Source organism: Lagenorhynchus albirostris, chromosome 2 (assembly GCF_949774975.1).
Source record: "Lagenorhynchus albirostris chromosome 2, mLagAlb1.1, whole genome shotgun sequence".
In the NCBI taxonomy this organism is placed as follows: domain Eukaryota; kingdom Metazoa; phylum Chordata; class Mammalia; order Artiodactyla; family Delphinidae; genus Lagenorhynchus; species Lagenorhynchus albirostris.
Window position 1 is genome coordinate 86775177 of NC_083096.1, and position 19941 is coordinate 86795117.

General features: G+C 41.2%; 1 protein-coding gene across 6 annotated transcripts in view; it reads right to left on the bottom strand.

Annotated features, from left to right (window-relative positions):
- MAGI3 (membrane associated guanylate kinase, WW and PDZ domain containing 3) overlaps positions 1-10822 on the bottom strand; it is a 269898-nt gene extending 259076 nt beyond the window's left edge. For all 6 annotated transcript variants that reach the window (XM_060139306.1, XM_060139305.1, XM_060139302.1 and 3 more), the window contains exon 1: positions 10409-10822. In XM_060139306.1, coding sequence (XP_059995289.1) covers positions 10409-10724 — 316 coding nt within the window. In that variant the 5' untranslated portion in view covers positions 10725-10822. The remainder of the gene's footprint in view (positions 1-10408) is intronic.
- Positions 10823-19941: the final 9119 nt, after the last annotated feature.

A 19941-nucleotide genomic window follows, 5' to 3' on the forward strand; every position in this document is an offset into this window, starting at 1 on the left:
TGCATCCCCTAGTCAGTCAAGGGGAGGAAAAAAATCAAAGTATAGCTGGCTCTAAGTCAGAGGAATTCATCACCCCTCCAGGGAGAGGCAAGGATGGGACAGGAATAGCAGTCTACCACACAGCAGCACCCATTCAGAAGGACTCTCCTGAAAGCATTGTGAAGAATCTTCCTGATAAGAAAAATTTTTCAAAGCTAAAACAACTAACAGCAAAAAGTACTTAAGTATTCAGCTGTTACACCAGCTAACAATTTTCTGACTATTTAAATCTTAGCCATAAGCTACAGCATTATGGAAGGCTAAAAATGCCCTGAAAACCTGAGGCATGTAACGGTTACAATTCTCTCCTGCGCTCCAACTTCTGGGTTACCACTCTCTCTAACGACACTGATGCATGCTGATGGCCTAACAAACTGAGTCAGAACGCTATACTTAATTCCAAAAGAATGCAGATTTCATAAAGAGACAGAAAATGTTTAACCAGGCTAATTCTTTTTTTTTGTTTCACAAATTTCTTCCAGAAATTCTTCAGCCAGAAACCAAAACAATAAAAGGAGCCTGAGTTCTAGTCCCTGCTCTCCCAGCTTCGTGCTGAGCAGAGTCACCCGCCATTGCTAAACCTCAACTTATTTATCTGTAGACAAAGGGTACTGGCTGGATTGCTATGATTCCTTCCAGTTGAGTGACTGACTTTAAGCCCAAATAGAAAACATAAAGCATGAACACTTGAAGAATAAGAGGTGCCCGTATTCCACAGCCTGCTTTAACTACCTCTTCAAAGGAACCACCTTACTGTGCAGTACTTGAAGGCTGAAAGAAGAGAGATTGACTTGAATACCATGAGTTATTCTTCTGTCTAGCTTGGCTAAGTTTTATTTAAGCCAAGTATACTTTGAACAGAATCTAAATACTTATTAAAAATTCCTAATTCCAAAACACATTCTTACATTCCTCAGAACATTTTCTAGGCTACTTGTCTCAAGATAAGTGTGCTAACACACACCTTCCTGGGGAGTGAATTTTAGAGCAAGTGAACAGGAAACACAAGAACAAGATATACTTTCTAGTTTCAAGTACACAATTTTCACAAGTATATTAATCCTAAAAGTATCTGAGCTTTTACATATACCTGCTGAAAATATTTTCTGACAAAGACAGCCAGAATTAAGGCTATCAAACAGATTTTGTTTGATTAGTAATTCTTGGGAACAACCGCTTTACCATGCAGTTGAACTGTAAAGATTAATCTGCACTGCCACAACTCTGTTTAGAAACAGAACCAAGCAATGAAGCTTTTAAGTACTTGCCCAGTGTTTTACTGCATTTAACACCCACTCAAACAATTTAGAACTGTGGGGTTTTTTCCTTTTAATAGAGAAAAGGGAAGTAAGAGAGATTTTCAGATATAATGAAATAATATTCTATCTGGAATGCAAAGAAAGAAGACTCAAAACTGTTTCAGTTCATAGTCCTCCTGTGAGTCTGTCTGACCTTCTACATGCTGATCTTTCCAAACCTCAGTTTTCTCATGTGTAAAAGGGAGATGATAATCCCCAGCTCATACATGAACTTTTTACAGGAATGCATGTATGCCAACACACACATTCTTATAAACCAAATGAGATGGGTGTATAACACCCTGACATATGATGGTTACTCAATAAATGGCAGCTAGCATTATCATGACAAGTCCCCAAGTCAGAATATTCCTATTAGACTTAGAGCAAGGTTGTCAACTTAGAGTTGCCACCAAAGGGAGGTTGATGTGTCACTTCACTTACCAGCATTAACATTGTGAGATAGCTCTAGTGAGCAAATCTAACTCTATTCAGAGGGAACTGAATCATTAGCATGTACATTCCAACTTAAATCAAACACTGAAATCAGTGAATAGTATCCTTAGCTAAAATTAATAATATTTTACAAAGTGTTCTGCCAAAAGCTACAGAGGCTCTGTGAGGAAGACTATATTAGTTTAACAGATTTTATGACTTACTATATGGAATTAATATTGGAGAACTCTGGTCCTAACAAGCTTCTGAAGTAAGAACTGAAATTTTCCAAATATCGTCTAAAGATACTCCAAGAGGGACATAAACCAACCTAAAAATCAAAGCCCCTTCTACGATTCTTATTGACAAATCACACCCAATTCCATGGATGTTTGTTTTTTTGCACAGTAAGTGTACTTACCAATAACCTCCCAACATTTAACATTCACTAAAGGTTCAACTATCAGACAACACTTGGCAAAACTGCAAACTCCTACTGTGTATGTCATACATAAAGTGAAGGAAGTTAAAATTGTTTTTATGGCAAAGTTGAAGACATTAATACCATAATTAGACTATAAAAATAGCGAGAAAAGATATTCAGAGTGCCCGCCCCTCTCTTTCAACCCTCCACCTCTACTCTAAGTACCTCTGTGGAGGCAGAAAAAAACTTAACAAAGGTGGGTCAGACTTTATCCTACAAGTACAAGTAACTTTTTTGGTGATTAAACAGATTCATATTTCACTCTTAAGCAGTGTTTCAAATTTAAGAGTCAGTGAAGTAGTTCCTTTATGTATAACTTCTATGAGATCATGGTTAAAAGGTAATATTGGGGAGCCCTTAGGAATAACACAATAATAATTCAGTCTTAATTTATGTTTAAAAAAGACCATTGTTTTAAAAGCAAAACATCTTAGAAAGCAACTGGTTTAGAGTTTCACTTTCAAAATGGTACAACATTAAGTTTTAAAAACGGCATTAACGGGGCTTCCCTGGTGGCGCAGTGGTTGAGAGTCCGCCTGCCGATGCAGGGGACACGGGTTCGTGCCCTGGTCCGGGAAGACCCCACATGCCGCGGAGCGGCTGGGCCCGTGAGCCATGGCCGCTAAGCCCGCGCGTCCGGAGCCTGTGCTCCGCAACGGGAGAGACCACAACGGAGAGAAGCCCGCGTACCGCAAAAAACAAACAAACAAAAAAACTGCATTAACTAGACTAATTTTCTCAATGTCAAAGATAATTAAATGATCCTCCAAAGTATTCTATCTACCTAAGAGCAAGCAGCATTGATTTAGAGAATCTTATTTGATATAAAAAATTCAAAGGAAACTGGAGAAAAACCCAAGCTGCACTTTTAAATTATGCACATTAAGGTAGCAACACCTCAATTTTTTAAAGAGCCTGCATTTAAAGAAAGCAGTTTTTAGATAAAAACATCAAAAATGATCATAATTGATAAAAAATATATCAAAAATGATAAATATTTGAGTAAAATAAATGCCTCAGTTGCAGTCTACAGCCAATATCTGGTCTTTAAAAATGAGAGCTTTATGACAACCATGTACTGTTGTTGGCTTCAAAGTAGGAGAGATTAAATGTTTTAAAAGAGGCCATTTCCTGCAGTGCTGTCTCCCCAGCATCCATCTTTTGAGGAACTACCCCTCCCTTATCTCTTGGAGTTCTGGTACAGTTATTAATCACACTATACTTTCTATACCCAGCTGCAAAGCAGACATGTCACCAAGGCCTGACCAATCAGGATACCCATGGCCCTCTCTCCACAATGGGTCTGTGATGAACACAAGGCCAATCAAAGTCTCAATATAAGATTTGATTTGTTATTGGAGTCCCGAAAAAAGATAAGAAGCTTTAAGGACTTTGTATGACTTGGGGGGTTGAGAGCCACCTTTCCTGCTACCCAGAGTGGAGCTCAGAAAGAGGCCAACCTGGAGGAAAGAAAGTCAAGAAACAGTCCTTGAGAACATGAGTTTAGCTCTTACTGTCCAATGCCTGGGTTTTCATGCACATAAGCCAATACATTTCTTCTTAGCCTAAGAAGTGTTTCTGTCAGGATTCTCAGTACAGAATCCTTACCAATACAGAAACTGACATGAATCGAAATTTCTTTCTCTTCCTGCTGAAATCTAAGCTATAAAAAACAAAGCCAATTTAACACAGTTCTATTTAAGTTCAGAAATAGAGCATTTATTAATAAATGCTTATTTTTTCTCCCTTTTGGAGTATTTTCATTTCATAAAACTACTTCTGTTAAATGTCATCATGTATAGTAAAATCCCATTTTTCAGTCACAGGTAATTCCCAATCAGAACAACAATGAGATACAGGGTTACCTCTCACAAACTTCCCTGAAGCAAGAAAAATAATTATGTGTTTAAAATTCTCTGCAAAAAAATACAGCAAAGGGCCTAAGATGCCAGAAATTTTTAATTAAGTAGATCAGTTACTGTTCATATTGCATATGCAAGACGGGAAGAAGGAAAGCTGCTAAACAGAATGCATCCTAATTATTAAATCTGAAGCAAAATATCTTTCCAATTCCCATTACACAATATTAAAAACCCCAAACCCCAAATAAACTATAACAGAAAAGTTTAACCCTCTATATTCCTTACTGAGTCTCTCAATAGCATTAAGCTCCTTACCAGCATTATTTATAGAAGAAAAAACATTTCAAGTTCTAATTAAAAAAAAAAAAAAACTTATAGGAGACAATTCATAACGGAACTACCTACACATTTAAACAATATGATTTTCCCTGTATTTTCCAATTATTCTATAATGTGGGTTTTGTGCTTTTACACACATGAAACACACAAAAACTCCTGATATGGACTATACTGTAGACCTTTCTATACTGAACATTCTTGCCCCATGTTTTGCTCCTCCTCTGCTTCTTACCTACTACTGAGAGGATCTTAATTCCACTCAACCAAGATATCCATCTTTCAAAGCCAGGCTGAGTTCAAAACTCTTCATAACCCCCTCCCCAACTATCCAAGTCAGAAAATAAGCGCTGGTGGTAAAGACTCTAACAAGACATTAAAAAGAATGTACCCTTTCTTTCACTTCATGTACATATTTAACTTCTATAACTCACTATGCATACCCAGGTGAGGATAATTTCTCCAAATTAAAAGATAGGTATTTTTTGTAAAACATATCTCTTTAATGCAAGCAAACTACCTCATCTGGTGTTCAACAAAAATATAGCAATTGGTTCCAGCACAGGTGGAAAAACAGGCATGCAAGACTCAGCCTAAAAATGGTACAATACAAACACAATGTATAAAATACAAAATTGTATTGTAAAATACACTGTAAATAGAACACAGATACAATGTATTTTAAGGGCAATTTAAGCTTGAGAACTTTTCAAAAGATAATTTTGTTTATATTTGATTTCCCTCTTTTTGTCATGACTTGAGCACCCTTTCTCTCCAAGATGCAACTCCACACCACTTTTTAGAGCAGCATGCTGAACAGCCAATTAATTATCCCAGTTTCTGCCAAAATTCATACTAAAACTTACCTAAAGAGTTTTGTTTAAGTACTGGGAGAAAAGTGAAAAAGGTAAAATCCTTACTACAGGTATTGCTTACCAATGAATCATGAAGCTCCCAATAAATTGAGAGCTTCCTGAAAACAGAGGCCATTTCTGACTTATTTTTATATTTTATGTTTTTATATCGCCAGTGCTAGCTCACACAGTGGGTTCACCACTAAATGTTTGAGAAGGGAATGAATGTGCGCCAATAATAGAATGTTTATTTTTTCTCTTTATAAAGTAAAATAAACACTTTTGGGAAAACATTCCGAATAATATTTGTTCAAGGAGAAGAGCAACGAACTTGCCTCTCTTCCCCCACAAACAAATCTCTCACGACACCAGCTTCCGAGGTACTGAAAATCTTACCCTTAAGAACAGTTTTAAATTAATGGCATTCATTCTCCCTACCAAAATGTAGTATTGCAAGGAGATTATTTCTCAAAATTTTAGAAGAGAAACAAAACTAATTATAGAAGACACAGTTCTAGTCTTCAATACCAAAAGTTATCCTTTGTCGAATCAAAACCAACCAAAAACTGACTTGGAAATTGGCAGAGTTTGAAACTGGTGGGTAATATTGAAGTGGTTCATAAAAATGAAGTTCTCCTGCAACACACTCCCCAAACACTAAGTGCCCACAAAATTTACGAGCACTTAGGGGTTATATAGTAAACACATTATATGAAACTATTCACCTGAGATTATGCACTGACTTCATAAGTCAGATACTTGAACAAATGAAGGAGATTTGTTTTACCATATATGCGTGTGTGTGTGTGTGTATGTATAAAGACCAGGAAAAAAAAAAAAAAACACTGAACTGTGTCTCATAACAAGAGGTTTTATGAAGTACATCCCAAGATCTCAGAAGAAAAACAATTTATATTCCTCAGGAACACAGAGTTATGTTCCATAAAAATCAGTTTCAGCATTAAACTGAATAAAATAAAAATGATTTGAAAAGTGAAAGAGCCAAATGTTAAGAGTTTGTTCTGCCACTGTGGTATAAGCCCAATAGTCATCTGAATTGAAGGTGCCAATGAATAGAGTCCAGAACCCAAACCTTGAGTTATTAAAACCAACTTGAGACCCCAAAAATTGTTACCAAACTTTCAAAAAGCAGGAAAGTTTCAAATTTAAGTTTTATCAAAATTTGATACTATTTTCCCTAACAAAGGGGTTGCCTCACCCAGTCTCTTGTTTCTATTGTTTAAGAAAAGGTATCGAGAATTTTTTTGTATTGCAAACCTCCGAGGCTAGCAATTTCTCTCACCCTTCCCTTCTTTAAATGTTACAACCACCTAAAAAGAACTCACCACAAGTCCCAAATAACCCACTAAACCAAAAAGAGCAATAAAAAGATGCAAAAGTTAAGAGAATAAAGGGGTAGAGTTATTCATTATTGGCATAACATAAACATCCTTACCTAAATAAAGATGTTAAAAAAAAATCCTTACTTGAAAGCATTTTGTAATGTTTCTTCACCAATGGGGAAAGTATTTCTAGGAATGTGCTCATTTTAACAAAATTCCCTTATAAACTGGATGCCTCAGTCAGTGGTGAAGACTTTTACCTACATTTAATTAACATTAAACAAGATTCAAATTAGCTTTTGTTTAAACAAACTGAAAGATTGTTCCTCATGATTTTTATCTCTAGATATAGTATCAGACAGGGTAGCAAATGCACTTTGTGCATAAAGCAGTAGATAAGGACTTCATATACTTACTGTGTCAATACTTAATCTATGGAATAAAGTCCACGTAATTTACAACCACTGAAAATGTGTGTTTAAGGTATATGAAGCAAATATTCCATAAAACTCTGCACGATCATAGTTTGGGGAATTTTAGAATAAAATTAACTGCTTCTATCATTAATCAGAATAGAAATTGTTTAAAAATATACTCTGAAGTAAAATCAAAGAAACTAATCCTGGTCACAGGACTATATCATGAAACAATTCCACCAGAGGTCCAAAGTTCACCTTCCTTTACTACAGGGAACATACAAAGTTCAAATTCAAGTGAAACCTTTTCTCTTGCAGAAAAATAAATGACAAGGTTGTAATTAAGAAACAGGTGAAAATTTGAGCCAAGAATTAGGTGGAGCAGGAAAGTACTGAATGCTAAGTACTACATTAATAATAAGAATTCAATGAGAAATTTCCTAATTCTCTCACAAAAGCCTCAGATTAGGAACCATATTTTAAAGAGTTACTTTCAAATCTCCATTAAAGATTAGAACAAAAGAAAATAAATAAATAAAACCCCAAGTCAAAGCGAAAGATAGTCACTACCAGAAAGAACCCTTGTTAAATCATCTGGGTGAGGGTACTGGCTTTGGCTGAGCTCCCTTTAACATCTACTAGATGAAAGGAGAAATCAAGAAAGAAACGGCGCTACACCAGTCATGTCCTACAGTCCAGCTCATCCTTCCACTGTGGACTCTGTCAGAAGACAATATGAGGTCACTCCCCACTAATAATACATCTTACAGAAATGGCTGAATCTACTCTTGCATTGTGCTAGTTTCTAAATGGCATGTTATAACCATAATTTAATAAAGAGTTATTAATCAAGACAGGAGACAAAGTGCTAATAAGTACACTTTAAAATACCTTATTAAATTGAAAAATCCATTTCTCTCACAAAGTTTAGATAAAAGGAGAGGGAAAAAACCTCCAATGTGCAGGGCAAGTTCCTTTTTAAATTCCCTTACTCTGTATTTTCATACTTTTCAAATTTAATCCCAACAGTATAAAATCTTTGTCTCCTCTGGAGATAATATATATGCTGCTTATAATCACACTCAAAGTTTTACAAATAACCTCTTCCAGTTCTTAGTTTCTAATATTTAAAGTCATGTGCTTAAACCTGCAAAAATCTTGCTACTTTATAGCAAATGTTGTTTATGTAAAGCCATTTAAGAAACAATTTAATATAATGCCTAACATGAGGCTATTAAGAAACAAAGAATGCTATTTTTCAAAGAAATCAACAACTTGCTTAGAAACAAGAATATTAGTCTCAGATGACATATAGTGGTATCCTTTAGAAATTACTGAAGCAGAGTGTATCTTTAAAAAATAGGTGTACTATTCAGAACTTTTATTATTGATTACAAAATGTGCTATACCCAGTACACTTTATTTTGGCTAAATATTTAAAATAGGACAGTATGCAAGAGGGAAAATTTTTATTACTACAAAAATGTCAACTACATTTTGGGGCTTTTTTTTTTTAACACAGTTAAGTAACATCACTGAATACACTCTAAACTTTAAATTATTTTCTTAAATTTTATATAAAGGCTGAGAAAATGAATAACATGCGGACCAGACTAATATCAATGAAAGACACATTTTCCCAGTCTTCTAAAAGAATCACAATAACTTGAGAATATATCAACTTCCTCCTCTATCATCTTTTAAACTATTTTTGAAAATAAGTTATACTCTTGTATATGCCCCCAACTAATCAGAACAAAACACAAAGCAATGATGCAAATGTTCTCATTACTCCCTAACTCATGGGATTTGAACTAAATCGCACTTAGACCAGTAATGCTGTATATATAGTATTTTGCATATTACAGAGAGTGCCTGACTGGCTGAATTATAGTCCCCAAAGCCTTTCCTCTACCCTTCACATATGGCTCTAAAAGTTTGAACTAAGAAAGAATTTTTTAATTCAAAAAAATATATATATATACAGAAAAAGATGTTTGAAGTCTGCCAAAGTTTTTAAAATAATAAAAAGAAAACCTCACATAAACCCATAAGCTTAAAATGAATGTGATGGAATAGACCATATGCAGAAAATCTTAAGATTGCAGGGACACGTGAGTGTGTGTGTGTATACATCCACAATACACACACATATGGATATTGCAGCACAACCATCAGTTCCCATTAAGCCTAAGGACTACTAAAGAGATATTTCTAAAGTGAGCTGCTGATAAAGAAAAAAAAAATGTGAGGGAGACAACATGTTAAATTTTTCTCCAGAATTTTCTAGCATTTTGCAGTGTAGAGATGGACTGATTTTTCTAGCCCAAGTTATAATTAAGCAGACCATTATATTTTGATGCACTGTATATTCAGTAGAACACATTCAGAAAAAATAGTTTGATTTCTATTAACGTTGTAGTCATAATTCTCTCCCCTACAAACATCTCAGGAAACAATCACATTCTGCCAATGGTGAAACCACCAGCGATGCTGTCAACAACAAACACATGAGGGCTATTACCTCCTATCAGATATCACTGTACGCAGTCTGATCAATGCTTTGAAACTGGCAAGTATGCCATAAACGTAACGAGCTCTGCAGCAGATTTTACTAGCATAAAAGACACCTGGGCAACAGGGGCCTTTGCAACCCACCACTTCAACAAAATTCCGTAAAATCAAAGATTTACAAAAGATTTTACTCCTAGGAGGCACCTAGGTCTTCTTTGGAAACCCAGACTATTCAACAGCTCCCTGCAAGAACACACCATTCTGCCACAAATCGCATATTGCACACCATCGGTACCCAGACACCTGAACCACCTGGGCTGACAAGAGTTAGGCTGTCAGCTCGGAGGTATTGCTAGTGTGCAAGAAACACTGAACCAGCTAAGCTCTCCCAGGTACACTAGGTGGTAACCTTGGCACCAAGTGCCTTAGTAGTAAAGATCTTTTCCCCTATTACAAAATGCGCTAAGACTGTTCCAAAGAAAATGCTACAATCCTGAGGACCTCTTCCACAAAGGAGAGCAGAAAAGGGCTGGTTTTTTCCTCTAGTCAAAAACTGCGGTGGGAGATGGAGCTACAAATTAAGGAAACCCAGCTTCTGGTGGCAATCCTGTGACAGCTAGCACAGCAGCCCGGCCAAGCCAGAGCTCAGTTTTCCTACCGGCAAAATGGGAATCACCACCGCCACCCCTCCCCCTCGACAGGGAGCCCGGCACACCCAGGAGGTCTAAGATTACCTCGGACGACAAGCGGTGGGGTAGGGCCGCCGCTCCCCAGACGCCCACCCCGGACTCCCCCCACCCCGCGACAGAAAGGCAGGGCTGGCGTACCTGGCTTCACAGTCTTGAGACGGATGGGTTCGCGGAAGTGGCGGATGACAGCCAGGGTGTCCCGGTTGGTGAGCCCGCTGACAGGCGTCCCGTTCACCTCCAGCAGCACATCCCCCGGGCTGGGCGCCTTGCCCGAGACGACGCAGCAGGTGCCCCCGCCTGGCTCCTCGCGGAGCCGCCCCAGGTAGGGGAACTCGCCGCGCTCCGCGCCGCCCCGGATCTCGGCGCCCAAGTCGCCCGGGGGCCCGGCCCAGGACACCGCGCACTCCTGCACCTTGCTGAGCCAGTGCTTCTTCTTCTTCAGCGTCTTCGACATCCCGAACCCCGCTGCACCATGGGGGAGACCCCGCGCGGGCGCCGGGGGCGCCGCTCCGGCCCCCTCTCACCCTGGGGGCCCCGGGTGGCCCGCGCAGCCCGGAGAGGGGGGCCTCGCCGCTCCGGCGACCCCCCCCCGACCACAGCCCGCTGGGGGCCGGGCCGTTCCAAGCCCCGAGACGCCCCTCGGACGCCCCGCCCGGCGGCGCTCCCCGGGGCTGGCCGGGGTCCGCGAGGGCCAGCCGGGTTAGGCTGAAGAAAAGAGAAGGGGATTGTCCCCGGGCGTCTCCAGAGGGGTTTCGGGCGGGGTCACAGCCGACCGCTGGCCCCCGGGCTCCGCGCCGGAGCGGCGGGAAAGGCAGAAGCAGGGGGGCGGGGAGGTAAAGGGGGAAGAGCCGGAACGGGAAAAATCCGTCGGGGGCGCGCAGAAGCGCGCGTAGACCCGTAGCAGGATCGATCGCGGCCGCTGCGGAGCTGGAGCGCTGAGACCAACGCCTGCCCAAGCTGCCAGGAAACTGCCGCTTTCAAACCCGCCGCAACCTCCTCCTCCTCCCTCTTCCCTTCCCCCCGCCCTCGCCCATCCCTCATCCAGAGCCCCGCCCCCTCCCGCCGCGCGGCGCCCGGCGCGCTGCCGTCACGGGCCAGGCGCTTGGGAACGAGCCCCGCACTCGACTCCCTCGCCGGGGATTGGCCCCCGGCGGACAGGAGGCGGACCCTTGACGAGCACGAGAACCACCGATTGGTTAGTGAGAGTGGATGAGGCGGGCACTAGGATGACTGAAGTTTAAAGAGGGTGGAAAAAAGAAGTTTGAAGAGTGAGGGAGGGAGAGAGGAGGGGCTGGGGAGAGTGACCGGCTCCAGATTGCAGGCTGAGCGAGGCCCTCCGTGCGGCGGCCGGAGCCAGGAGAAAACTCGGATAGGAAGAGCAACCGAACATCCCGAGGTGGAGGCGTGGCTGGCAAGCCGGGCGGAGTGGGGGGAGGAGCTTGGAAGCCTGCACCGGGCACAGAGAAAAGCGGGTGTACTTTGAAGGGGAGACGACGTGCTGAGTCCCAAGGCAGAGGTGGCGGAGCCTCGGGGTGGCCAGTTACAGCCGACCACTTACAATGAGTAGATGTTTCTCGTTCGTTCATTTCTTCAACGGAAGTTATTGAACGCCCATTGAGGCAAGGACTCCGGAGTCTGGTTGATGGAAAGTAAAATAGAGTCCTGCATACTGCTGCTGTGTGACCTCACGCATATTAGACAACCTCTCTGAGCCACGGCATCCTCGGCTGATAAGTGGAGATAATTATACCCTTCCAAGTTGTGAAGATTACATGAGGTACCTATAAAACATCAGTGTAGTGCCTGACAGGGGGTGGGTACTTCTTACCCTTTAGTAGCTGAGGAGGAGTAGGATGACTTTATCAGACATTGTGCTAGATACTGGGGTTCAGGGATGAAGAAAACGGAGGTCCTGCTTTCTAGGAGGTCACAGTCTAACAGGAGAGACTGACAAGTAAGACTGCTTGAGATGAGGTAGGGTGGGGTGGGGTAGAGGTGGATTAGGAACCAGCCTAGTAGCTAGCAGACCTGGGCTGGAGTCCTGGAATGCTGCTTACCTGCTGTTTGACCTTCACCAAATCTCAGTTTCAAGTTTAACTCACCTGTAAAGGAGGTGGAGCGAGAACTAACAGTGAATAAAGGACATCTTAGATCCCTTCCAACACTAATTTTTCACAAACAGTTCTTGAGCTTTCTCTCCTCCCTGACTTGGCTCACACTCTCCCCTGTCTTTGTATTTAAAACAATTCTATCCATCCTCAGCCCAAATGCCATCTCTTCCAGGTCGCCTTCTCTGATACCTTGTCCTCAGGTGGAAAGTGTTTTCTCTGAGCTATGATACTTTCACTTTTGCAGTATGACACTTATTTATGTAGTCTCCTGTCTCCTTTTAATGGTTGGGGAAAGCCCTTATTTAAACTATGAATAACTCCACAGTATCTCACCACATCTCAGATAAACTGGCCCAAGCTTCAACAGCAGCAGTGATTTTGTTCACACCATTGTATCAGTCAGGGCCTAGGCAGGAAACAAATGGTACTTTACAAAGATGTAGACAGGGTGTGGGAAACCACAAGAGAAATGTGGAACCCTGGGGCTATAAGCACCTAGAGCTATAGAAGCAAGGGGAGGGAACAGTTACCAAAACTCATCACAGAAAGGGCAGCCTGACAGGAGCCTGTGACCTTCAGTCAGGGATGCAGTCAGCCTAAGTAATCACCCAAGGACAAAGCTGGAGGATTGATCTCTCACCTCCCTCCTCCATCCTCCTGCTGGTACATCCCAATAACCAAATCCAACCAGGAGCCACAGGGCAAGAGAGCCTTTTGAAGCAGTTCCTATCAGTCAATCACACAGAGAAGAGGAAGCAGCCCATCTGGAGAGAAAAAGGGAAAATACCTAGCACAGACATCATGTGGATTGCTCAGATTTACCCAGATCTGAGGCAAAGCTGGAGTATTTTTTTCTGAACTACTACCTACATTAACAGATTCCTGGGTGAAGTGGTGATAACCTCCACCTCATTTATTTTTGCAGCAGTTCTGGGAAAACACCTTCCCTGCCCAGATTTTATCCATCAGGATACCTTTGGTCACGAGGAACAGAACATCTAACAGTAGCTTAAAGCATGAGGTTATTTATTACATCTTTAACATGAGGTTCAGATGAAAGTAGTCTCGGGATTAGTTCAGCAGCACAATCATATCATTAAGGACCCAAGCTCTTTTTGTGCCTGCTCTCTAACATCACGTTCATGTTGGCTTTTATCTCCAGGCTTGTCATCTCTAGATTGCAATGCGGCTGCCACAGCTCCAGAAATCACATCCTCAGAGGTCATTGTACAAGCAGAAAGGGAGGAAAAGGCACCACTGTTCCCATTTTTATGAAGGAGAAAAATCTTTCCCAGACTGCCCCCCACTCCATAGAATCTCCCTTATTGGCCAGAAAATGGTCACGTGCCCATTGCAGACCAGTCACTGACAAAAGAAAATGGTATTGCCACAGTTCATTAATTATGAGTCATGCCCAAGCAAAATAGGAGTTCTGTTTCAGAGGAGAAAGAGGGAATAGTTGTTAAGTAGGCACCCAACAGTGTCTGCCACATGCCTTAACCAAGAATAAGTTATATTGACTCTTTTTTTTAAATTTATTTTATTTATGTATTTTTGGCTGCATTGGGTCTTCGTTGCTGTGTGTGGGCTTTCTCTAGTTGTGATGAGCGGGAGCTACTCTTCATTGCGGTGCGCGGGCTTCTCATTGCTGTGGCTTCTCTTGTTGCGGAGCACGGGCTCTAGGCATGTGGGCTCCAGTAGTTGTGGCATGTGGGCTCAATAGTTGTGGCTCATGGGCTCTAGAGCGCACGCTCAGCAGTTGTGGTGCACGGGCTTAGTTGCTCCGTGGCATGTGAGATCTTTCTAGACCAGGGCTTGAACCCATGTCCCCTGCATTGGTAGGCGGATTCTTAACCACTGTGCCACCAGGGAAGCCCATTACATTAACTCTTAACAGAAAACTGCAGTGATCAGGAGCTTGAGCTCTGGAGTCAGACTGGAAATCTCAGCTTTTCTACTTACTAGCTCCGTGATCTTGAGTAAACTTTAATTTACCTAACCTCGGTTTCCTTATCCACAAAATGGATATAATAAGAGTACTCACCTGAGTTGTGAGAACTGAATGGAGCTATTTGAGTCAAGCAAGCACTTAACATGCGGTCATATAAACGAACACTCAAGTGACTTTAGTTTGTGCTAAATAGTAATATTTGTGACAAGGCCAAAGGCATTGATAAATCACCTTTATAACTCTGTAAGTATTCAATTCACTCATCTTAGTAAGCTTAGGTTCAGTTTTAAAATAGTCTAGAAATAAGCTGCCCACCCCAGTGAATTAATTCTGGTAGGGTACAATTCTGGAAATTACTACATAATTAAAGGAGTCACATTGCAAATGTCTCTCTCTAAAATGGCACCTAACCAAATAATCAGATCATATCCATATTTATCATTGTTTCCCAAACCTAATGGTTGGCTTGACAGTTGTGATTTCCATAGGGGAATATTAATAAGCTAAATAATATGGAACCTGGTTTAACAACAATAAATGATACAGTTGAATATGATGATCTCCAAGGTTTCTTTGGGCTACCTCTATCCATCTAATCTATGGAGATAAAGATAGGTGTGTTTCAATATGCAGAACACATGAGTTAGGTCCCAAGATGGCTACAGTGGCTCCAAATAACAATATCCAATGACTGAAAGGAAGTGTCTCTCCCTTCCTCATTTCGTTTTAGTAGATCAAGGAAACCTTTCCCCAAAGGCCCCAGCAACACTTTCCCTCCAGCTCATTGGCTGGACTTGCCCAAATGCCCTTTCCTAAACTAAAGATGCAAAGGGTAATGAAATACTTTTATCCAGTTTGCCCCTCTAGTGCTCAGAGGGGGATCCAGTGTCTTGTAGGCTGTATGGCTACACAATATCTGAATACAGTTTGGGGGGAGGAGGTCTTTTAGCAAATATGAAGGGGAGAGATTGCTCGATTTGCTTCTAATTTACATACACTCACACACACATACACTGTTTGACAAGGTGGAAAGTTTTGTTTTATAATATTGCCGACTGTTCCTAATGAGAGTTAAGTATACCCTGTAAGTGGAAAACTTCAGAATGGCAAGTATAAATTCCCAAATTTTCTCAGATGACCCGCACTTATTTACTCCTTTGTACAAGCAGAGATGCATCATATTGAGGTTTGTGTGCTGACAGCTCCAGGGAAATCACTCACATCAGAGTCTCTGTGAATAGTGCCCCTGGAGTCGTGTGTGGCACTGTGCCAAAGCGAGGCAGGTGTAGAGAGAAATTTTTATTTATTTTTATATTCTCACTATTTCTTTCATGGAAACCTGAATCTCTAGTAACAGTCAATCAAATCATCATATTTAAGAATGAAGTCTTTCTTAAGTATTAAGGTGGCAGAGGGTAGGGGAGAAGTGGAGTGGAAAGATAAAACAAATATTTGCCTTCTACAGAATACAGGAACATTTATCCTGTTCTTATTCCCACAGATGATAATAAAATCATCTTGAATTTTAAAAATTCTGATCCACAAAATCTTTCACTGCCTTAGAAAATGTTCATACTGACCTGTATTGTGGAAATTATATATGTAATGCAGCCTAACATGAATAGCCTAACTGAATTTGGGATTAATTATCCTATTGTATCTTTATATTTTATTAGCATTTTTATTTGCCGAGGCCTATGGGCTAATTTGTATGCTAATGCTAAATATATGCTCACTTATGAAAGCAAATACATGGAAAATTTTCTTTCAGTTAGACAAACTAATTTATTGTTAAAATCTGTATCACTATGTTTCATACATAAATGTGCATTTTTGCCCATAGGTGCACTTACCTGCAAATGACCAAATGCATCCAGCCCAGATTCACAGAACAGGAACATTCAGAACCAAGTGCAGTGCCCACGTGCTTTGAAAGGGGGGTTAGTTAAGCAGTCAAGTGTCAAGTTTGCCAGACAAAGCAGGACAAAGAGAACATTGAATGAAACAGAAAATACCAAAGTAAACCATCTTTTATATTTCAGCTTAAATACAACCTCCTGCTCAAGACCAGCCTTGAATTCCCACAGCTGGGTGTCATTTGGATGTCATCTCATCCTTCTCCAAAACCAATAGCATGTTGTCGCTATGTGTTTTCCAGTAGACCTCAAGATTCTTGAGGGCAGGGTCCCTTTCTGATTCATTTGTGTAACCCCCATCGGGCTGGGCCCTTTATCTTTAGTGACCACTCATTCATTCATTCGTTCATTCATTCAAGTACCTGTTATGCACAGGCATTGTTTCAGGTGCTGGTTTACAGCAATGAACAGATGTACAAGGTCCCTCCTTTCATGGGGAAGAAGACAGTGTAGGGGAGGAAAACGTTTTCCTCAACCCTCTTAGAGTCCCTGGCTGGATCTGAAAATTAAACTGGCAAAGACAGATTAATAGGAGAAAAATATAGAGGACTTCCCTAGTGGTCCAGTGGTTACGACTTCGCCTTCCAATGCAGGGGGTGCGGGTTCAATACCCGGTCGGGGAGCTAAGATCCCACATGCCTCATGGCCAAAAAACCAAAACGTAAAACAGAAGCAATATTGTAACAAATTCAATAAAGACTTTAAAAATAGTCCACATCAGGGCTTCCCTGGTGGCGCAGTGGTTGAGAGTCCGCCTGCCGATGCAGGGGACACGGGTTCGTGCCCCGGTCTGGGAAGATCCCACATGCCGCGGAGCGGCTAGGCCCGTGAGCCATGGCCACTGAGCCTGTGCGTCCGGAGCCTGTGCTCTGCAACGGGAGAGGCCACAACAGTGAGAGGCCCGCACACCGCAAAAAAAAAAAAAAAAAAAAATGGTCCACATCAAAAAAATCTTTAAAAAGAAATAGGAGAAAAGTATACAAATTTATGTAATATAAGTTTTGTAATATACAGAAATGAAGACCAGAAGAAATGGTAAGCCTGAGTGTTTTTATGCTATTGATGAACAGTGGTAAGTCGTGGGAAAATATGATAGGGCAAAGAGGATGAGCTAAGTGTAGTAAACTGGAGGAATTTAGCAAGGCCTGTCTGCTCAGATTCTTTCCCATTATCTGTCCATCTTGGATATGAGGATATTTCTTTTCTGCAGGCATAGGGAGGGCACCTCTCACCTGAGAGTCAGATGAGCTGTTTCAAGGATGAAGGCCAGGGGTACAGAGAGAACTTCCTGCTTCTGCCGGTTTCTTCAAACTCCTTCAGCTTAAAATATTCAATATGCCAAATTGCCATATATTGGTGTATTGTGTCCCGAACCCCTCCAAAGAAGATATACAGATTGCCAACAAACACATGAAAAGATGCTCAACATCACTAATCAATAGAGAAATGCAAATAAAAACTACAATGAGGTATCACCTCACACCAATCAGAATGGCCATCATCAAAAAATCTGCAAACAATAAATGCTGGGGCTTCCCTGGTGGCGCAGTGGTTGAGAGTCCACCTGCCGATGCAGGGGACACGGGTTTGTGCCCCGGTCCAGGAAGATCCCACATGCCGCAGAGCGGCTGGGCCTGTGAGCCATGGCCGCTGAGCCTGCGCATCCGGAGCCTGTGCTCCACAACGGGAGAGGCCACAACAGTGAGAGGCCCGCGTACTGCAAAAAAAAAAAAAAAAAAAGCGCAAAAAAGAAATCGCTGGAGAGGGTGTGGAGAAAAGGGAACACTCTTGCACTGTTGGTGGGAATGTAAATTGATACAGCCACTCTGGAGAACACCTTAAAGAACTAAAAATAGAATTACCATATGACCCAGCAATCCCAATACTGGGCATATACCCTGAGAAAACCATAATTTAAAAAGAGTCATGTACCAAAATGTTCATTGCACCTCTATTTACAATAGCCAGGACATGGAAGCAACCTAAGTGTCCATCGACAGATGAATGGATAAAGAAGATGTGGCACATATATACAATGGAATATTACTCAGCCATAAAAAGAAATGAAATTGAGTTATTTGTAGTGAGGTGGATGGACCTAGAGACTGTCATACAGAGTGAAGTAAGTCAGAGACAGAAAAACAAATACCGTATGCTAACACATATATATGGAATCTAAAAAAACAAAAACAAAGAAAGGTTCTGAAGAACCTAGGAGCAGGACAGGAATAAAGACGCAGATGTAGAGAATGGACTTGAGGACTCGGGGAGTGGGAAGGGTAAGCTGGGACGAAGTGAGAGTGGCATGGACATATATATACTACCAAATGTAAAATAGATAGCTAGTGGGAAGCAGCCACATAGCACAGGGAGATCAGCTCGGTGCTTTGTGACCACCTAGAGGGGTGGGATAGGGAGGGTGGGAGGGAGACGCAAGAGGGAAGGGATATGGGGATATATGTATATGTATAGCTGATTCACTTTGTTATAAAGCAGAAACTAACACACCATTGTAAAGCAATTATACTCCAATAAAGTTGTTTTAAAAAAAAACAATACATACGTAAGCTTCAAAAAGAAAAAGCAGTAAACCCCAAACAAGTAAATGATCAAGATAATTTCCCATAGTAATAGTACTATAATAGAAGATGAAACAGAATGAAGTGATGGGTGATTAGGAAAGGACACAGGCTACATTAGATACAGGTCACAGGGAAGGTCTGGCTGAGAAGGTGACAATTTTGCCGAGACCTGAATGACAAGTAAGAGGGAACCAAGTGAGGACCCGAGAATCAAGAACCTCAGGCCAACACGAGACCTTGGATAGACCTGTGTCTGAATTTGAAGAACAGAGGAGTGCCAACGTGGCTTGAGTCTGGCTGTGCAGGAGAGAGGGGTAGGAAAAGAATTCAGAAAGGAAGGCCAGGGGCCAAATCACATACAGCTTTTCAGGCCAAGGCAAGGAATTTGAATTTTATTCAGAGCATAATGAGTTGTAAGGCGAGAAGTAGCAAAATCTGATTTACATTTTAGACTGATGGTTCTGATTGCTACACAGAGAAGGATGGAGGTGACAGCAGAAGCAGGGAAGCCAGAGAGAAACCTGGCACAGGAGCCCCATGAGAGATGACGGTGGCATGGACCAGGGTAGAAACAATGAAGATGAAAATCTGTTGAATGCACTGTGGAAATCACAAATTATAGTTTTAATTTCCTAGACTGATCTCAGTTAAAGAAATATGTTACAACTGTATTTAATAAGAAGATTTGTGGAATGTAATTGCTTTGTTGAAATGTCCCTTCACAGTAAGATAAGTAGGAAGTTAGAAAATAAAAAGTGGGGGAAATTCTTAATTAAGTTTAAATTTATACAGGTTCTTTTATTATGTTTATTGAGCATCCAGAGAGATGGAATGTTAATTTCAAGGTTTTTGTTTAATCTCTTAGGAAGGTAACATCCGCTCACAGCCTATGATGCTTATGAAACAACATCTATTGTTTTTTTTATCTACAGGGTGTGTTGTTATAAGAAGTGGAATTTGTTTCTTAACTTATACAGGAACTCACAAGCTCGGTTTTAAAAGAGCTCTCCCATCATATAAAATCTTTTAGGTTCTTTGAGAAGTTAGAAAACTTCAGGCCCTTGAGTCTTATTTTCTCATTGCAGACCAAAAGCAAATAAACAGTGCCTTC